The 21,989-nt window shown below is 35.5% G+C and overlaps 2 protein-coding genes and 1 long non-coding RNA gene across 4 annotated transcripts in view; 2 read left to right on the forward strand and 1 right to left on the reverse strand.

Moving 5' to 3' along the window:
• The window catches only part of LOC136040181 (uncharacterized), an 86,971-nt gene extending 83,286 nt beyond the window's left edge, over positions 1 to 3,685 (forward strand). For both annotated transcript variants that reach the window (XM_065724330.1, XM_065724331.1), the window contains exon 9: positions 3,262 to 3,685. In XM_065724330.1, coding sequence (XP_065580402.1) covers positions 3,262 to 3,552 — 291 coding nt within the window. In that variant the 3' untranslated portion in view covers positions 3,553 to 3,685. The remainder of the gene's footprint in view (positions 1 to 3,261) is intronic.
• A 6,921-nt stretch (positions 3,686 to 10,606) lies between these two features.
• LOC136040182 (peroxidase-like) overlaps positions 10,607 to 21,989 on the forward strand; it is a 99,566-nt gene continuing 88,183 nt past the window's right edge. The window contains exon 1 of the mRNA XM_065724332.1: positions 10,607 to 10,673. The gene's annotated coding sequence lies outside the window, so the exon portion shown is untranslated. The remainder of the gene's footprint in view (positions 10,674 to 21,989) is intronic.
• Positions 12,468 to 21,989, reverse strand: part of LOC136040184 (uncharacterized) — a 32,524-nt gene continuing 23,002 nt past the window's right edge. Inside the window, exon 3 of the long non-coding RNA XR_010620637.1 lies at positions 12,468 to 12,607. This is a non-coding gene — a long non-coding RNA (uncharacterized LOC136040184). The remainder of the gene's footprint in view (positions 12,608 to 21,989) is intronic.

A 21,989-nucleotide genomic window follows, 5' to 3' on the forward strand; every position in this document is an offset into this window, starting at 1 on the left:
TCTTTCTCCCCAGTTGTCTCTAAGACTTCCTTAGAAATCTTCTGAAATTTTCTTCATCTTCTTGAATTAGCCTGGTCAATTAACCAACTTGGATAACTGTTATTAGTACTTCTTTCATAAACCAAAACTCAGAAAAATGGAATTTTGATATCAATAGCTACATCAAAAGAATCGCATTTTAATGCTGATTTTAATATATACGTTTAATCAAGTTTAGTCTTATCCATCAAAAGTTACGAGCCTGAGAAAATTTGCCTTATTTTAGAAAATAGGAGAAAACAACCCCTAAAAGTCACAGAATCACACCATGAGATTCAGCGTATCAGAGAACCCTATTGCAGAAGTTTCAAGCTCCTATCTACAAAAATGTGGAATTTTGTATTTTTGGCCAGAAGGCAGATCACGGATGCGTGTTTATTTGTTTGTTTGTTGTTTTTTTTTTGTTTTTTTTTCCAGGGGCGATCGTATCGACCCAGTGTTACTAGAATCTTGCGAGAGGGCTCATTCTAACGGAAATGAAAAGTTCTAGTGCCCTTTTTAAGCGACCAAAAAAATTGGAGGGCACCTAGGCCTCCTCCCACGCTAATTATGTTCCCAAAGTCACAAAATCAAAATTATGAGATAGCTATTATATTCAGCGTAGTCAAAAAATCTTATAACTATGTCTTTGGGAACGACTTACTCCCTCACAGTCCCCGTCGGAGGGGCCACAAGTTACAAACTTTGACCAGTGCTTCAATATAGTGATGGTTATTTGGAAGTGTACAGACGTTTTCAGGGGGATTTTTAGGTTGCGGGGGGTGGGGGGTGATAAGAGGGAGATAGGTTGGGGGAACTTTCCTTGGAGGAATTTGTCATAGGGGAAGAAAATTTTCATGAAGGGAGAACAGGATTTTCTAGCACTATTTAAAAAAAAAAAAAAACAATGAAAAAATAAATATGAAAAAGTTTTTTCAACTGAAAGTGAGGAGAAGCATTAAAACTTAAAAAGAACAGAAATTATTACGCATATGATGGGCTCACCTCCTCCTAATACCTCGCTCTTTACCCTAAAGTATTTTTAGTAATTTCAACTATTTATTCTTCGGCTTTTGTGATTCAGGGGTCATTCTTAAGAAATTGGGACAAAATTTAAGCTTTAGTGTAAAGAGCGAGGGGGTGAACCCCTTCATATACGTAATAAAAACATGAGACTACAGAAGTTCATTACGTAAGCTAATTTGTAAGTTACGTATATCTTTTACTAATAAAAACATTCGTAAAAAATTAAAAGTTCTAGTTGCCTTTTTAAGTAACCCTAAAAATCGGAGGGCAACTAGGCCTCCTCCCCGCTCCTTTTTCTCTCAAAATCATTCGATCAAAACTATGAGAAATCCATTTAGCCAAAAAAATAAATATGCAAATTTCGTTTTAATTATTCATCTGCGGAGAGCCAAAATTAAAACATGCATTGATTCAAAAACGCTCAGAAATTAAATAAAAAAACTAGTTTTTTTAACGGAAAGTAAGGAGTGATATTAAACCTTAAAACGAACAGAAATTACTTCGTATATGAAAGGGGCTGTTCCCATATATTGACTCTATCTCTTAACTCCACTTTTTAAAACAGTAAAACACTTTAGCATAAAGAGCGGGGCGTTGAAGAGGAAGCAGCCCCTTTCATATACGAAGTAATTTCTGTTCGTATAATTTCTAATACGAAGTATTATATAACATATAATATATATATATATATATATATATATATATATATATATATATATATATATACTATATATATATATATAATATAAATATTATCTTTGAGATAAATACTACAATTTTCTAGATGAAATATAAAGTCTAAGCCCTCTCCCTCCTTTTTTTCTGAAGCATAATTCAGAAAAAAAGATAAAAATATTTTGTCGTTAGTTTTTGTCTTGTAAATTTTAAGAAGTCCAAACTATTTCATTCTTTAATAGAAGAACATCAAGAAAAGAGAGTTCATTTCATTTCAGAAAGAGAGAGTTTCATTTCATTGAAAAACCATTTGACACACAACAAGACGAACAAAGGAGAACAAAGGAGCTCTTAAGAACAAAGGAGAACAAACAACCATAATAACTAAACTGACGGATAAAACGAAATATGAATAAAAAAAATGCGATTAGAAAAAATTGAAAATAAAAATTTAAAGCTCTTTATGCTAGTCTTTTTTTTGTTCCTAATAAAAGACTTTTATTATTCGTATGGTTTTAAACAACAAAATTTGTGGTTCGTTTTAAGGGAAATCAATTAACAGACACTTGCTATTATAGTTATTATCAAATTTGAGTTTATCATTTAATATAATTATTATACATATTATATAATATGGTAATTTTAATAATATAAAATATATATATATATATATATATATATATATATATATATATATATATATATATATATATATATATATATATATATATATATATATATATATATATATATGGTAAAATTCTAGTTAATTGACTTCTTGCTATCTCGGAAAGGGTTTAGGTTAGGAAAATGAAACTTTCAGGGATGGGTCTACAGGCTAAAATGTGTCCCGGGAAGGTATTTTAAAATACCCATCTCCAATCCTTCTCCCTTTAGAGGGCCCTGAAATTAGCCTGCATGACAGGTCTATACCTATAGAAATTTTGACAAAACAATATTTTACCTTAATTTTCAGTTAGTAGCTGCTTTTTCTCTGCCTTTAGTTCTGAAAATACAATTCCTGTTATTTGAGTAGAATTTTGAGCCATATCAATCTTTTTTTTTTAATTTAGGAAATTTATTTGCATATCTTTAAAACCTTATAAAATGGAATTGAGCAAAGTTATGAAGCTGAAAACAATTGTGTTGTACTTCAATTAAGCAGAAGATCTATTTTGCAAGGTTTCACTTTTATAACACACATATTTTTAAAGGTCATCAAAGGTCATCGTCCTCTAGAGGGAGAAGGAGTGGAGGTAGTTTCTTCAAAATACCTTCCCGGGACATACTTTAGTCTGTAGATTCATCCCTGAAAGTTTCATTTTCCTAACCTAAACCCTTTCTGAGATAGCAAGAAGTCAATTATTTAGAATTTTACCATATATATATATATATATATATATATATATATATATATATATATATATATATATATATATATATATATATATATATATATCGTCCAATTTTTCGAAGTATATTAGACTAAAAAAGTACTTGTCTGAAAATTTACTTTTGTAAAATACAATTCTCTGCTTCTAGGAGACTCTGAAGCCCATAATACCTAATCCCTATTATGGTACTACTGGGCCAGTTGCGAGAAGAATGCCACGAAAGGGGGAGTATGCCGTATCTATCACTGGTTCTCCATTAATGTATGTCGAGGAAATTATTGGAGCTACAATTAAAGTCAATAAAGGGAAACGTGTTCGAGACCAACTTGAACTGCAAGAAGAATATCAGCGCACGGTGAATAAAGTCCTAGGGGTAACTGAAGGTACCGAGGGAAAAATTATCAGCGAAAAGCCTGGAAGGGGGAGAAAAAGGAAATAACATTATAATCATTTCAAAAAATTTTTCCTTGTGCTGTTTTGAACTTGTTCTTTTCTTTGTGCTGTTTTGCTTTATTTGTGACTGAAAATCTTTATATGTGATTAGAGAATTAAATTACAATACTTCAGCAAAAGGTGTTTGATTAGATATTTTTTTTTTTTTTTTTTTTTTTTTTTTTTTTTTTTTTTTTTTTTTTTTTTTTTTTTTTTTTTTTTTTTTTTTTTTACTATTACAAGCCCCGAAGGGCCGAGTTCGGATTCTGGATTCAAAATATCATAATTTGTAATTATATTAAAAAGTGGGGGGGGGGGGAACAAGCGATGAAATTTAAACTTTGGCAGAATTTGTATTTATTAATGAGAAACTAGTCGGATACTTTGTTTATTTTTTCTGTAATGAAGGGGACAGACGTTCTTTATAACTGGAGGAAAAGCAGCGAAGGAGGGAGATAACATAGAAATTGGTTCAGAAACAGGTTGGTTTCCATTCTAGCTTATTTTTTTCAGAGGCAGGAAGTATGGCACCTTGCCTTCTTTAAAAATTATTCACAGGACTCTTTTTAGGATTTCTAGGAATTTTAGGATTTAATTTTTTTTCTGATTGTTTGCATGAGATGCCAAATTGGAAAAGCATGTTCAAGATCCTGTCGGATAAAGGAAGTATCGGATATCTTTAGCACGGCTATAATAAAAAGAATTTCGCCCTTCTGGGACTAGAAAGATAAGTCTATGCTACCGTGGTCATTCTCCAACACACAAAAATATGCGATGACTGCGCGTTCAGAATATCATCGGCGTCAACCATCAGCGAAACATCAAAACCACAAATAGTACATATTGACTGAACTGGTTCTTTCGGTGTAGTAAAATTACTATTAAACAGCAGGGGAGAAGTAAGCGGCCCAAGGCGCATCCCTTTCGGGACAGGGATGGGGTAAGAAGTTAATATAAAAGAATGAATACACAGTACTTTCATGCAAGTCTTTAATTTTGTATATATATTTTTCAGTGTCGTAATACAGACTTATACAGTAATATAGTAATATAGACACCAGTAATATAGACACCATTCTTCGAGTAGACAGTAAAATATGAGAATATAAATATAATATATAATATAATAATATATATATATATAATATATATAAATATAAATATAATATTTATAAGAATATAAATTTGAGTCGAATGCGCTATTGACATCGTCACGGGAAAAAATTGTCGGAATCATCAGCATAAATCTACATAAGAAGCAAATAATACGTGTTTATACGTGTCTCTACTCGTAGACGTGTATACGTGTCTGTACTCGTATTTATTTTGAAACCAAACTAGTTATCTGGCGTATTACAAGTGTCACTAAGCGTGAGCACAGTAGACAATTCAAATAATCTATATAATACAGACGCAGTAGTTACCAGCCAGTAAGAACACCATCCTCCCTCCTTCACCTTTTTCAGCACCAGAATAATTACCCCGTGCAAAGTAGGTCAGGAACTATACCAACATTAAAAATCATTTTAAATAGGAGACATAGGTGCCCGATAACTTATCACTTTAACTTATCGGTATGAACTTTTAACTAATCGGTATTAAGCTTTAACTTTTCAGTATCCGATAACTTATCGCTTTAAGAGGCATCCCACAAAAATAAAAACTCTTTTTCAGTATCTTTTTTATTAAGAAATATCTCTTTTTCAGTAATAGGAATGCTTCACTGCTGAATAAATCTCTGCAAAGCTCTCATCGAACCAGATCGAGTCAAGATACCCCCGCGTAAAATCGTCAAGCAACTTGTTTTCACAGGGAAGAATATCTACTGACTTGTTAGGTTTCTTCTTTTAAATTACCACATCCGATTGGAGTCTAACATTACAATCTACTATTTTGCTCAATAATCAAAGTGAAATGAGTAGAACAGATCGGCCAATTTCAATCAACAGAATTTCGTAGAAGTATTAGCAAAATTTGAATCCTCGGACCATTGTGATATTTCCAATCCGAACACGACACAGGAGCCGCAGCTTGTTCCCGATCAGCTGATCGGGAACTATGTCGTTACAATATATATTGATTAGATACGGAATAATCTCTGTTCATTTTAAGTTTTAATGTTATTCCTTATTTACAGTTAAAAAAAACTTTTTTTTAATTTAATCTTATCCAGAGTTTATCCCATCTCCGCTTATTATAGTAGATGAAGAATTGAAATATGTTTATAAACAACCTACTTAGACTTAGAATGTGAATACAGGCTAAAATAAAAATAAAAAAAATATATTCTCGGCACCTGTAACAAACATAAAATCGAGCTGAGTGACGTAGATCCTACGACTGCTCTCGATTACATTTTAATTCAATTTCCTTCTTTATTAATATAGGTAGCACGCTGTCACGTACACAGGGGGGGGGGGTTTCGCCCCCCCCCCCCGAAATTTTATGAAATGTTTAATTTCACCATTGTTTCTTGGAATTTCTGGCAAAAGTAGGACATTGATTAAGAATCTAGATACATATGTGAAGCCTTTTTTGTATGCAATTTTTTTCGGCAAACTATTTTTACATACGGTTTGTTTTGACAGAAGTGTATTTTATGGTAAAAATAAGAACAATTAGCAGTCTTTAAACAATACGAGATAGCCAGAACCCCCTAAATTAAGGCTTAAAAAACCTATTTTTACATACGGTTTGTTTCAACAGAAGTGTATTTAGTGGTAAAAATGAGAACATTTAGCAGTCTTTAGCCAGTACGAGATAGCCAGACCCCTAAATTAAGGCTTAAAAACTTTGTTTTTACATACGGTTTGTCACTGCCTAATTATTAATCCATTTTCTGTCAACTTTTTACCCTCCTTGAAGTAATTAGCGATTGTACTGTTTTTTTTGTTTTTTTTTTGTTTTTTTTGTAAAGAGAGTTTGCTTTCCACAACAAAATAGAATTATCCTTGATATTAGGACGTCTATCCCCCTTTTTCAGGATAAAGTACAGCTTTTAAAGGATTAATTTTGGAAACTCATTTTTCATTAAAATCGCCCTTTTCGCAATAGAAGAACTACCCCCCACAGCACCCATATTGCACTATTAACCCTAAAATGTCCCTTTCAGTGGGATATAATAGATTAATCACTGGTTCTAAATCGCTATGAACATAACCTGAGCCTAAAAACGTACTTTTGAGGCTTCAGTATTCTTTCCCCCATCCGCTACAATACTACAGAATAAAGCTAATCTGTATTTTCTGATATACGTGCTGTTTGTATTTATTTAGTTACTAAATAAAAAAGTCCTACTTTATATCTGCTGTTTCGAAAGTTTTGGGTCCCCCCCCCCCCCGAAAACAATTCCTGCGTACGTGCCTGGTGGCACGGTTTATAGTCAGCCGCTCTGATCGGCTTTTTTCATCAGAATTCACCTCACTGTATTTAGAGCGCAAACATAGTTAAATCACCAAATCTTTCGAAAATATCACCAAATTTGGTGATAAGTCACCAACAATGGCAACTTTGCCTCAGTTTTGTTTCTTATATTCATTCTGTATTTCTATGGCAGGCATTATGCAATAAAACTTATTTATACTTTTTGAAATATTGTTTCTACTCACAGCCTATATAGACACCAGTAGCCAGTAGCACAAACATTTTTCAAAAGCAACACACAGTTATCGTCGCGACTTTAATCGGCGCTGCGTTAAAATTAGACACTCTCGCAGTTGAAAACTGGATTCCAAAGCCTATATAGACACATTTTTTATGATAACATTACATACCCAAATGATAACGCACACACGGTGGTCACAACATAAATTTCTGTTTTCACTCCTGGAATAGAGCGCCGGAGGTTAGCTCCTAGGCTGAAGATATGTGCTGAAATCCTTCTAAGGAACAAAATAATATAGGTAGCACGGTTTATAGCCAGGTGCCTGATCAGCTAAATCGCCATATCTTTTGATAAAATCACCAAATTTTAGGTAAAAACTCCAAATTTGGTGATAAATCACCAGCATTGGCAACCCTGTCTCAGTATTATTTCTTGATTTTATTCTGTATTTCTATGGCCTGCAGGCATTATGCAATAAAACTTATCTATACTTTTTGAAACATTGCTTCTACTCACAGTCTACATAGACATCAGTTGCGCAAGCATTTTTCAAAGGCTACACATAGCTATCGTCACGACATTAACCGGCGCTGCGTCAAAACCAAACACTCTCGGTGTTTGAAACTGGATTCCACAGCCTATTTGGACGCATTATTTACGATAACATTACGCACCTTTATGATAACGTACCACTGTTAGATAGCGCTATTTGCTTCCATTAATTTGTCGCCTTTCTTGAGATAGAAAATTTAAGTTTTCTGTTGTTACCATTTAAAAAAACAAGACTTGGATGATAAAAATGTGTCATTTTCGTCGATTATGACATCATTTCGACTGAATGATGCTACATCAAATTGTGTCATTTTGACACAAAATGTGTCAATTTGGCAGCCCAGAACGCACCCACGGTAGTCAAACCAGAAACTTCTGTTTTCACTCCTGGAATAAAGGCAACATCTTCCCGCACTGATTGCCATTTGGGCTGAATAAAGAGAAATTGAAGAATTTGTTGCTAGTAAGAGGGGATAATTTGGATTTAGGTGAGAGAAGGAAATTTTTGGAAAAGTTTAGGCTGGTAGTTGGCCCCTATTTTTGCCCTATGTGTTAATGTTTGAATAAGAATTTATTTCATATTGTATCCGAGTGTGAAGAGCTCTCTGAGTTTTGGAATGAATGTTTTGGACGAGTATTTGGGAGTGAATACTGGTTAACTGAGCAGATGGGGGAGAAGAACACATGTGCTATTAAACAGTTGTGTAGGTTTTTTCGTTTAGGGACTAAATATAGTGAATCTTGTTTGGGGATAGCTTGTTACTATTTTTAGGATTTGAAATTTATTATGATTGGTATTTGTCGGTTAAAATGTTGGATCTTGCTGTGCTTTTTTTTATCTTTTTGTTGTTACTTTTCTTGATTTATATTATCAAAAGTTGTATTTGGTTCCTGAGTCAAGGGTTGCCACTGAACGCAATAAGAATTCGCCATTTTCTTTTAGAATAAATCTCCAAAAGGCTAATCGGTTGTGAAACATTTTAGTGTGCCAAATAGGTTCAAATCTTTTAAGTAATTTTCATACCTATGCATTTTTGTATTAAACCAATGCGTATTTATACCTATTTTTAGGTAAATTTGTGCTTGCTTAATTCATTTTAGCTCAGTTCCACTGACAAATGTGGTAAGATTGTTAACTCTCAAAACGAATTGAGATTAGTAGACCAGTCTAAGGGACGTTTTGAAAAAAAAAAAGTTTTTACAAAGCAAGAAGAGAAAAGGCCGACTTATATACAGAATTTAAGGTTTTCAAGAAGCTACTTATGTATTATACAAGAAACACTCGAGAAATAAAGTTTGGTTAATGACGAAGAAATAAAACAAAATACGATGAAAATATAACACTTTATTAGTAAAATTGTGAAAACTACAACAAAAAATTATGGAAGGAGGGCCACCCAGAGCGAATTATATTAAATATGTAACCTAAACTAACCTAACCAAAATACCCTAACCTAATAACCGAACCTAAATAACCTAACCTAAACTAAATATCAAATTAAAATATAGCTACTATTTATTGCACTTAATTATAGATTAAATTTTTTGAACTTTTTTTTACTGAGCAATATGGAATGGCCACCGATAAAGCAAATACAATAAACAGTTTAGTGTACCTGATATCAGTGGCAGCATTCCCCTTTTTGGTCATATGGTTGATCGACTGGGTAAAAACGTCTTATGGCTTGTCCTCTCAGTCATCGGAACTGTCGGAGCTCACGCTATACTAGGATTTGCTTATGGACAAGAAAATCAAGCTTTTGCCTATGCAGCCAGCCATGGTAAGTAGGCTATTCAAATTATTGAAATGTTGGTTAACTTAACAAACATCAGAATATCAGCCAACTTTAAAATAGTTTTGTTAATATATTTATAATGCTAATTATTTAGATGTTTGGCCAGAGGCGCCATTTGGGCCAAATCTTGGGGTGGGCTTTCAAAGTTTACGATGATTAATAGCAAATAGCGTAATTACCCCAAGGGTCGTCAGGTAATTTCGCTCTTTGGCTAATAGGCGTGCAGTTAGTTCAAGTCATTTGAACAGAATGGATTATGTTGGACATAATGGATAATTATGGCCGGAAAAGGGCCCTTTGTGGTGGAAGCTTGGGCCCCCCTGGAAAATATGGAGTGGGTATTCGCCCACTCCTGACTCCCCCCCTAAATGGCGCCTCTGTGTTTGGCCATTTCTGCTTATTTGCCATGCAAATATTAAGTGTATGTTGTTTTTAATGATGTTTAAATATTCTGAACTAGTTTTTTTAAGGCCCCCCCCCCTTCTAGAATTTTTCTTATTGATGCTCATGAACTGCACTAATAGCATTACAATTTGCTTATTCAATATCTATTTTGTTGATATAATTCAACTTTATCTGTTACTAATATCTTCACTTTTCAGAACAAGTAACCAATTTAATATGCTGACACTTATCTAAAGAATCAATGTAAACACTTTATCATAACAATTATTTTTGTCATACAAAGCTGAGCTGTTGATCAACAGTCACAAAAGACTTGGTTATTGACCCTGATGCATCAATTGATAATATCTACAAAATCTCCATGTCTCATTGGCCAATAGTCAAAACGACACTTGCTGTGAACACGGTCTATGTGACGCTTGTTATTTTTTTACATCACCACGATGTCTGCTGTCATATAGTAACTTGTAGTGTAAATGTTTTTTTTTTCAGCAATTGACTTTTAATCTTCGGTTGCCGATTTATTGTCTGCTTATCATTTGGTTTTCCTGTTTATTTTTTTTTTTAATAAATCACGTACTGTCTGACAGCTGTAGTTTCACTTTTGTTTATAATCTATAGAAATGCTGCCCTTATAACTCTATACAGGTCAGAAAATAGGACGCAATCAAAACTGGCTTTTTAGATGAAGCGTCGTAGACATCATTCTTTCAATAGCGCTAGAGAAAGTTATATCACCTTTAATTTAAATAGAGGAATAGAAAACATCTTGTAAGTGGCTTCTATTACTAAATGTATTTACTAGCTCTAAGAATGATCCTAGGATAATATATCGTCGCATCTAAAAATTAAAGGCTTTATCATAAGGGAAGGGGAGAACCCCTGTCCCATAAATAAGATTGCATACCTGTCAGCAGGACAGGGAATGTAGAAAAAAAAAATCATTTTTACTTGACTGTCAAGATTTGTATTATTATTTAATAAAAGAAAGAGTTTCTTCAATTGAAAGTAAGGAACAGTGTTAAAACTTAAAAAGACCGGAAGTTACCCTGTATTTGAGGTCGGCTAACCCCTCCCCTCAAATCCTTGATCTTTCTGCCTAGAGTTTGGCTTTTCGTCCAAATTGTTTAAGAACAACTGCTGAAAATCAAAGGTTGTTTAATTGAAAAAAAAAGCACTAAAATATTTAGTGTAATGAGCCGCGGACTAAAGGGGGACAGCCTTCTCATATACGGAATAATTTATGTTACTTTCAATTTATAATGTCTTTCCTTACTTTCAGCTGAAAAAAATTGTTTTGAAAATTAGCTTCATAATGTTTTATAAATCTTGCCGGTAAATCTGCCTCCCCCAACCATTGACAACTTCCCTAGAAATTCTATTGCCCCTGCTAAAAAATCATACCCATGAAAAATTCCACCGTAGAAAATTCGTTCAGTGTAAGACTCCCCCCCCCTACCTGGAAAATTTACCTCGAACAATTCCATCTTTGCTCAAATTCACCACAGGAAAATTTCCCTCAGACAAATCCCCCTGGAATATTCTCCTTGCTTTCGTTGGAAAAGAGACTTTTATTTCTTATTTTGTATTTCTTTGTGCTAATCATGCTGGAAATCTCTCCCTTGAGAAATTCCCCCAAGAGAAGTTCCTCCCCTAAAAATTCACTGAATAATTCCATCCTCCCTGAAAATTTCCTCTGGTTCTACCTAGAAAATTTTCCTTAGCCTGCTTTCATTTGAAAATTCAGCACATTGGACAGATTCCCTCCCTAAGATGGAAAACTCGAAGAACTAAATCGAAGAATGCTCAGCCCGAACAAAATTTAACTGTCACGAAACTCAACCCATACAAAATACTCCCCCCCCCCCTCTTTCAGAAAAATCCTATGGGGCTAAACTTAACACGGCAAGAACCAAACTAAGAAAAATTAACTTGAAAAAAATGGTCCGAAAAGTTTTAAACAAACAAAACTCCTGGCTAAAACTCACCACAGGCAATTTTCCCCTGACAAATCCCCCTGGAAGATTCTCATTGCTTTCATTAGAAGAGACTTTTTTTATTTTTGCTAATCGTGTCAGAAATCCCTCCCTTGAGAAACTCCGCCATAAAAAGCTCCTCCCCAAATAAAATTCCCTGAAAAATTCCCTTGAATAATTCCATCCTCGCTGAAAATTTCCCTCAGAAAATTTCCTTCGGTTTTACCTGGAAAAATTCTCCTTATTCTGCTTCATTTCAAAATAGACGTATTCTAAAAGTATATAAAATGCTAAAATAAAAAGCATACCAAAAAAAAGAATACCATCATTTTATTAAAAATACCAACAAAAAAAAATTCAATCTCCAACCCTAAAAAATTCCCAACCCACAAGCAAGGCAGAGTAGTAGTCCATGATTTTAAACGAAACAACTCATAAAACAGAAATAACCCTAAAACTGAATAAAACCATAATAACTAAAGAATTTGTTAAAAATCAGAACCCAATCTAGAGACATCAATTCCAGGAGAAAAAAAAATAATAAAACCTTCTGTGCCACAGACTAGAACAAGTCTTCACAAAACTGAAAGATCCCCAAAATCACAAAAAAAAACAGAAAAAAACATAGAGATCCACAAAGCTGGAATAGTTGGGTGCCTTCTCCCTCAGATTTTCAGGGATCTATCCCCACTGCAGCAAAGTTTGGCATCCAGCTTGCTACTTGTCCCTCTAAAAAAAAGGTCTAGCAATTAAAATGTCGGCTCGGCGCCCTTTTAGCAACAAAGCTGGCCAGAGCCAGCTGAAAGGCCACACTCTCTTAGGTGGACAGAGCCAGCAATAGCTCTGGAGAATCTTCATCATCCCCTTCCCCTCATACATATCAATTCCCTTTTATTTTCTGTTATGTATTCTTTGTTTGTTTGTTTTTAATACGGGAGTCAATTTTGTGCCGTATGTTTTCCGAATTACTAGTTATTGCATTCTTTGTGTTAAAATTTATTTACAAAACTTTATGAATAAAATTTCATATTTTCTTACAAATTTTCAAAGATGGGATAGAAACTGGAAAACACTCCTCTAATAAACCATTATCTGCAGGTCGTATACTCCTAAGTTTTTTGGCAATAGGACCGAAATCTGCTGTGTAGCGCGCAAATTAAGTTTTCTTTTCAGAAAAAGAGCGGAAATACTAGAAAAGTCTTTATGTTTTGGGTGAAACAATATTTAGTGTCCTGAGTACAAAGACAAATTCAGCATCAAACTGAAGTTGTTTTTTTCGAATAAGTCAATCAGTAAGACCTAAGTCTTTAAAGATATTTTATTATGTACATCATTAATTGAAATTGTTCCTGCAATAGGTTTTATTCCTTATATTCTTTTTATTATCCTGCAAAATTGCCAAAATACCACACGTAACCTTTTGTTTCAGTTGTAGCAGTCTTTATTCCTTCTATTTGATATCCTGCAAAATTGCCAAAATATCAGATATATCCTTTTGTTTCGGCTATAGCAATCTTTATTCTTTACATTTGGTATCCTGGAAAATTGCCAAAATACCATATATATCCTTTTGTTTCAGTTGTAGCAGTCTTTATTCCTTTTATTTGGTATCCTTGAAAATTGGCAAAATACCATATATATATATATATATACTAGCTGTTGGGGTGGCGCTTCGCGCCACCCTAACACCTAGTTGGTGGGGCGCTTCGCGCCCCCCAAGCCCCCCCGCGCGCGTAAGTCGTTACGCGCCATATTAGTTACGCGCCATTGTAGTTGTGTCCCTGTGTCCCACCTGTGAATATAGATAGATTTATATATGTGTTTCAAACTACGTAAAAATTGCGAATATACAACATTCTTGGCTTTCCCATTGTCTGTCCATATACAAAGCCGTATGTACTAATAATGACGTCATATGCAAACGCTCTTTTTACAAACAAACAAACATGCATACACACAACTCGTTTTTATATAGATGGATAGATAGATAGATACAATACAAATTAACTACGTAAAACTTGTGAATATACAACAGTCTTCGCTGTCCCATTGTCTGTGCGTATAAATAGATTGTCAGGTTTACCGACCCTCAAAGATGCAACATACAATTGTACATTGGTAAAGCAATCTGTATTGAGATCTATACCGCATTTTTCTAGTGATTGCCCTTGAGCTCTGTTGATGGTGGTTGCAAATGCTAATCGAATAGGGAATTGCAATCTTTTAAATTGAAAAAGCAGATCCGTTGGAATCATGGGAATGCGAGGAATAAGAACAGCCTCGCCCTCATAAGGCCCTGTCAAGATTGTGGCTTCTATTAGGTTTTCCATTGTTTTTTTTTTACGGCAAGTCGCGTGCCATTGCAAAGCTTTGGTGGGTTGATATTTCTTAAAAGTATTATTGGTACGCCTATTTTTAGTTGTAGCACGTGTGGTGGAAACCCTGAAGGATCTATGGAATTTAAAAATTCAGATGGATAATTAACCGCTTCATTTGGTTCCAAAATACAAATTAACTGCGTAAAACTTGCGAATATACAACATTCTTCGCTGTCCAATTGTCGCTGCATATAAATAGATTGTCAGGTTTACCGACCCTCGAACATGCAACGTACAATTGTCCATGGGAAAAACAATCAGTATTAAGATCTATACCACATTTTTCTAATGATTGACCTTGAGCTTTGTTAATGGTGATTGTAAATGCTAATCGAGTTGGGAATTGCAATCTTTTAAATTGAAAAGGCAGATCCGTTGGAATCATGGGAATGCGAGGAATAAGAACAGCCTCACCCTCAAAAGGCCCTGTCAAGATTGTGGCCTCTATTAGGTTTTCCATTGTTTTTTTTTAGGGCAAGTCGAGTGCCATTGCAAAGCTTTGGTGGGTTTATATTTCTTAAAAGTATTATTGGTACGCCTATTTTTAGTCGTAGCACGTGTGGTGGAAACCCTGAAAGATCTATGGAATTTAAAAATTCAGATGGATAATTAACCGCTTCATTTGGTTCCAAAACTGTGTCGACTGACTTGTAAAGGACTACCTGGTCTCGAATCTTGGTCAAAACAATATTGTTGATTTCGTGGACGTCTATATTTTTGGGTGCGAGAATCGCTCTTTCACTTAGCCATTTATTATTTTTATAATTTTTTAGAATATTCGGAAATACTTTTTCAATCAATTCATTTTTGGACGTCACTAAATTACAGAAGTCAGCAGGTAGTTGTATACGTCCTGAAATTGAGTCTACTGGGAGCTTTCCGTTTCCCATTGCCAGCAATTGATCTGAAAATGTTTGACCAGAGTCATCGTTTTGCAATCGGACACGCATATTTGTGTTTAATTTTAATATTTTTACGTGTGCCCATAAATTAGAATTTTTCAGGCAAGCATTCATTTCGTCTGCAGGAGTTGATCTAGGTATTATAGGTAATGTTTGCCTGAAATCTCCCGCAAGCAATATTAATGTGCTGCCAAAGGGTTTCGACTTCCCTCGCAAATCTTTCAAGCATTGATCCAGAGCCTCGAGCGATTTTTTGTGTGCCATTGTGCACTCATCCCAAATAATAAGTTTGCATTGCTGCAATACTTTGCCCATCCCAGATGATTTGGAAATATTGCACGTGGGAGTTTCTGTAGAATGCAAGTTCAGAGGCAATTTCAAAGCGGAATGAGCAGTTCTTCCACCAGGCAGCAATGTTGCGGCTATTCCTGACGACGCAATTGCCAACGCTATATCATTTTTTGATCGAATTGATGCCAGAATCAGTTTTATCACAAACGTTTTACCAGTACCTCCTGGCGCATCCAAAAAGAAAATTTCTCCAACGTTGTTATCTCCAATAAATTCAAAGCTTGGCATGCACTACGGTAAGTGTCATGTATAGTACCATTTACAGTCCTCAAATACTCAAAGGATGTCGGACCGGATACATTCACCAAAAGCAGGCGTAGAAAGAAGCATTCATGTTGATTGGGGTGAACGGTGTAGAGTCTTCCTATCGTGGTATCTTTGAAGATGGTAGGTTGGCCGTCGACTGACTTACCCTGTTTTCGACGTTCAAATACTTTATTTTTAGTATTCCACGTGTAATAAGAAGGCACTTCAGTATACAGCAGTTTTTTTGCAAAAGAATCATTTTTGCAAAGCGAAAAAAAAAGCTGTTAATGTTGTATCCGGTGGATTCAGGACTCTTTGTTGCACGTTGGTTTCCGTGAAATAAACACGTTGACCATTCTGTAAATGTACCGCTAAGTGAACAACAGCTGGACTACGTTCATGTATCGGAAATGAAAGAATTCGCCAAACAGCTTCATTACTGCTTATGTATCTTCCAGCCTGATATTGTACGATTTCATCGAAATCTTTGATTTCGGGCTGCAAGCCAAAAACTGCCATGTCATTGCCTTTGTTGACGTATTTACATATGTATTTGATTGCCTTTACGGAGTTACAGTATTCAACGTTTATGTGTGCATTAAATGTTTTTGATAATAATGGGAAATATGGAACAACCCACTGGTTATCTACTTCGATGGTGGTACCGTTACGCTTCTTTATTATTGCTGTTTTACCGCCATCTTCAGTAGATCTTCTTGTATATTGTGGGTAACCATCATTGCCAGTAATTGTGTTTGGTACTAAAAGTCGAGGATATTGCTTTGTGCACCATCCTTTGGCCATGCATGGTGAATTTTCGTTCAGTGCACCGCAAGGTCCATATATCATATTTTTTACAATAATATCATGTAACCCCTTATCGACATTTTTATCAGGTATTTCAGCGTCACCGTCAAAGCAAAAATGACGACAACTAATTTCATGACGTCAGTCAACACAGAAACATGACGTCACCTGATCCACAGAAAGACAGACAGACAACTTATTTTTATATATATAGATATGTCCTTTTCTTTCAGTTCTAGCAGTCTTTAGTTCTAGCTTTCTGAGACCAGAGTTTTTGAAAATATTTTTGCATTTTGATCCTTGAGTGAAATATTAAATTAAAAAAAATAAGGTTTTTCAACAGAAAGTAAGGAGCGACATTAAAACATAAAACTAACAGAAATTGTTCATTACTAGCTACAATACAAATTAACTATGTAAAACTTGCGAATATACAACATTCTTCGCTGTCCAATTGTCGCTGCATATAAATAGATTGTCAGGTCTACCGACCCTCGAACATGCAACGTACAATTGTCCATTGGAAAAAAAAATCAGTATTAAGATCTATACCACATTTTTCTAATGATTGACCTTGAGCTTTGTTGATGGTGATTACAAATGCTAATCGAATTGGGAATTGCAATCTTTTAAATTGAAAAGGCAGATCCGTTGGAATCATGGGAATTCGAAGAATAAGAACAGCCTCACCATCAAAAGGCCCTGTCAAGATTGTGGCCTCTATTACGTTTTCCATTGTTTGTTTTTTTTTACGGCGAGTCGCGTGCCATTGCAAAGCTTTGGTGGGTTAATATTTCTTAACAGTATTATTGGTACGCCTATTTTTAGTTGTAGCACGTGTGGTGGAAACCCTGAAAGATCCACGGAATTTAAAAATTCAGATGGATAATTAACCGCCTCATTTGGTTCCAAAACTGTGTCAACTGACTTGTAAAGGACTGCCTGGTCTCGAATCTTGGTCAAAACAATATTGTTGATTTTGTGGACATCTATATTTTTGGGTGCAAGAATCGCTCTTTCACTTAGCCATTTATTATTTTTATGATTGTTTAGAATATTCGGAAATACTTTTTCAATCAATTCATTTTTGGACGTCACTAAATTACAGAATTCAGCAGGTAGTTGTATACGTCCTGAAATTGAGTCTACTGTGAGCTTTCCGTTTCCAATTGCCAGCAATTGATCTGAAAATGTTTGACCAGAGTCATCGTTTTGCAATCGGACACGCATATTTGTCGTTAATTTTAATGTTTTTACGTGTGCCCATAAATTAGAATTTTTCAGGCAAGCATTCATTTCGTCTGCAGGGGTTAATCTAGGTATTATAGGTAATGTTTGCCTGAAATCTCCCGCAAGCAATATTAATGTGCTGCCAAAGGGTCTCGACTTCCCTCTCAAATCTTTCAAACATTGATCCAGAGTCTCGAGCGATTTTTTGTGTGCCATTGTGCACTCGTCCCAAATAATAAGTTTGCATTGCTGCAATACTTTACCCATCCCAGATGATTTGGAAATATTGCACGTGGGAGTTTCTGTAGAATGCAAATTCAGAGGCAATTTCAAAGCGGAATGAGCAGTTCTTCCACCAGGCAGCAGCGTTGCGGCTATTCCGGACGACGCAATTGCCAACGCTATATCATTTTTTGATCAAATTGATGCCAGAATCAGTTTTATCACAAATGTTTTACCAGTACCTCCTGGCGCATCCAAAAAGAAAATTTCTCCAACGTTGTTATCGACACAATGCATTATCGTATCATAAATGTCTTTTTGTTCCGACGTTAACTTGGAAATGTTATTTTGTACATACGACAATAGATCACTCGTACTGTAACTTTGTTCGCGATCCAATTCTCCACATGTCGAAACAGCAGCGGTACGATTAGGTGAAGGCATTCCCAAATCCTGAAGAGGTTTGTTTGCCATACATACGCACAAATCTTCTATAATAACTAAAGTGTAGTTATAAATTTCTGATGTAAAATCAAAAGTAATATTTACGTCTCTAACCGTTTTCGATGGAGTATATCGTCGGATATTTTCGATTTATATTTTCCCCATAACTCTGTAGGAGCTGAAGGAGAGCAAGTTGTTAGACTGATTCCAAACAGTGCACGAATTTGATTTGGAGTTGACGTTTCGCACGGGTCATTGATGCAGTTATCCCAGTGTTGGTCATTATCCAATAAATTCAGAGCTTGGCATGCACTACGGTAAGTGTCATGTATAATATCGTTTACAGTTCTCAAATACTCAAAAGACGTCGGACCGGGTACATTCACCAAAAGTAGGCGTAGAAAGAAGCATTTATGTTGATTGGGGTGAACGGTGTAGAGTCTTCTTATCGTGGTATCTTTGAAGATGGTAGGTTGGCCGTCGACTGACTTACCCTGTTTTTGACGTTCAAGTACTTTATTTTTAGTATTCCGCGTGTAATACGAAGGCACTTCAGCATACAACAGTTTTTTCTGCAAAGGAATCATTTTTGCATAGCGAAAAGAAAGCAGTTAACTTTGTATCCGGTGGATTCAGGGCTCTTTGTTGCACGTTGGATCCCGAAAAATAAACACGTTGACCATTCTGTATATGTACCGCTAACTGAACAACAGCTGGACTACATTCATGTATCGGAAATGAAAGAATTCGCCAAACAGCTTCATTACTGCTTATGTATCTTCCAGCCTGATATTGTACGATTTTGTCGATATCTTTGATTTCGGGCTGCAAGCCAAAAACAGCCATGTCACTGCCTTTGTTGACGTATTTACATTTGTATTTGATTGCCTTTACGGAGTTATAGTATTCAACGTTTATGTGTGCATTAAATGTTTTTGATAATAATGGGGAATATGGAACAACCCACTGGTTATCTACTTCGATGGTGGTACCGTTACGCTTCTTTATTATTGCTGTCTCACCGCCATCTTCAGTAGATCTTCTTCTATATTGTGGGTAACCATCATTTCCAGTAATTGTGTTGGGTACTAAAAGTTGAGGATATTGCTTTGTGCACCTTCCTTTGGCCATGCATGGTGAATTTTCGTTCAGTGCACCGCAAGGTCCATGTATCATATTTTTTACAACAATATCATATAACCCCTCATCGACATTTTCGTCAGGTATTTCAGCGGAAATCACATCATCAATTTCGTTAGAAGTAATTTTATAATGTAGCCAGAATAGTATATGTGCGTGTGGCAATCCTCGTTTTTGCCATTCCACTGAGTACATCCAGCATCGCACTGACCCAAACACTTCAAGTTTTACTATGTAGTTTATCAGTGATTTCAACGTTTGCCGGAAGACACGGGCCGTAATGTCATGTCTATGAACCGCCGACTGTCCTTGAAGTAAAAGCTGCTGTATCTCGTCCCAAGATTGATTACATGTAAATGTAATAAATAAATCTGGACGACCATAAGGACGAACATACGCAATAGCATCTTGAGCATATTCATACATATGACGGGGACTGCCAGCATATGACGAAGGTAAAATCGTTACTCTTCCAACGTTTGTGGTATTACCGTCATTTACAACTGCATCTCGCAAATGAATGTATTGTTCAGAGTGGAGCTTGGTCTGATTCAGAAGGAAAAATAGCAAACGTTCTGATTCAATATTTGCATACATATCAACGACGTATTGGTGAAACAATTGACGGCATTTCAAAATATAATTGTCTTCATCCTGCCGAATCATTAGTCTATAGGAATAATGCGTTGCACTGCATTTCTTATTCATTTCTTTGTTAGTGGCTGGATTTATCAATTTAATATTAAAGTGATAGCCGTCGGCTCCATCCCAAAAAATGATAGGATATTGTAGGGCATCGTAGCATCGATGAGTTTCAGCAATTCTTACCAACTGAGCGTTTCGCTTATGAAGAATAATATCTCAAGGTAAAAACTGATCACCGACTACAACGATTGCCACTTCGTCGATAGTTGGAGCATTGTATCTACGCATATGTTCGCCAGGAGACGTTTTGTCAGAGGAAATAACAATTTTATTCGTATCAGTAGGCAGCAAATCGACGGCTGTTTTGAACAGACGCACTAAATTATTATTTCCGTGGAAAAAATGTTGCAACTGGGAAACGATTGTCCTTTCAACGTCGGGAGAAATTTCGCAACGTGCATTCAATTCAGAATTTCTATCACTGATGAAGTACAATTCTAAAAATCTATGATTCTCACCTGAGAATGATAGAAGGGACCCTGCTCTATGATAAATTTGCCCTTTTACTTTGAAAGTAGGCATAAATTGATCTGGATTTTCGATTTGGGCACCAAACGACGTCATTTGGAAACATGAGTTATATTTTCTGATCTGTGATAAAAAAAACGCTTAGATTCTGACGTAGTTCCAGTAAGCAAAGTCTTCAATGGCTCTGGTGGTGCAGCCAATAGAGGAAGTTTAACTTTTCCTGAGGTGCAACACATTCGCATTGTTTCACCATTGAATTTCAAGGCCTTGCAGTAGGGACAAATTTTAGACATAGTCCCGATTTGAACACATCTACTCAAGCTATAATCATCGACTGGGCTGTACCTGAATGCCAGGCGATAATTTTTGGTTGCTCTTGTGATTCCTCGGCACGCTTTCTTTTCTTACTATCTCTATCAGCCACAGGCCTGTTTTCTTGCTGTTCTTGTGATTCCTCGGCACGCCTTCTTTTTCCACTTTCTCTTTTAGCAGCAAGTCTGGTTTCGCGTTGCTCTGGTAGTTCCTCGGCACGCTTTCTGTCCTTACTTTCTCTATCAGTCGCAAGCCTGTTTTCTTACTGTTCTTGTGATTCCTCGGCACGCTTTCTTTTCTTACTTTCTCTATCAGCAGCAAGTTTTTTGGCATAGACTCTTTGAGCAGCTTCCTCGGCTGTTGCCATTGTAGGTTCTTCAGTCATTTTACAATTAAACCTTTTTCCGTGAGCGAATGTCTTAAATACTTTAATGACGTCATCGTCATAACAAACATGACGACAACTAACTTCATGACGACATGACATGATGACATGACGTCACTCCACAGACAGCTTATTTTTAACTAGCTCTCCAAGACAAGAGTTTTTGAAAATATTTTCTCATTGAAATTCATCTGTAAAATCGGTCATATGAAAAGTCTTTAATCCTTATGTTTGCTACCTTGCAAAGTTGCAAAATTTGTATACAACTAAATTGTTTTTTCCCAATAACTAGCTCTCTAAGACTAGAATTTTTGAAAATATTTCCTCATTTAAATTCTTCAGTGAAATTGTTCGCTAAAAAGTCTTCAATTCTTATTTTGCTACCCTGCAAAATTTCTAAAATACGCGATATGCCATATTGTTTTGGCTCTATCAATGTTTAATCCTCCAAGTGCAAAGAAGAACTGAATTATTTTTTCCTTGAGCAAGGCATTTATAGCATAAAGAAAATCCAACGGCAC

The sequence above is a fragment of the Artemia franciscana genome, chromosome 20, assembly GCF_032884065.1.
Source record: "Artemia franciscana chromosome 20, ASM3288406v1, whole genome shotgun sequence".
Taxonomy (NCBI): Eukaryota; Metazoa; Arthropoda; class Branchiopoda; order Anostraca; family Artemiidae; genus Artemia; species Artemia franciscana.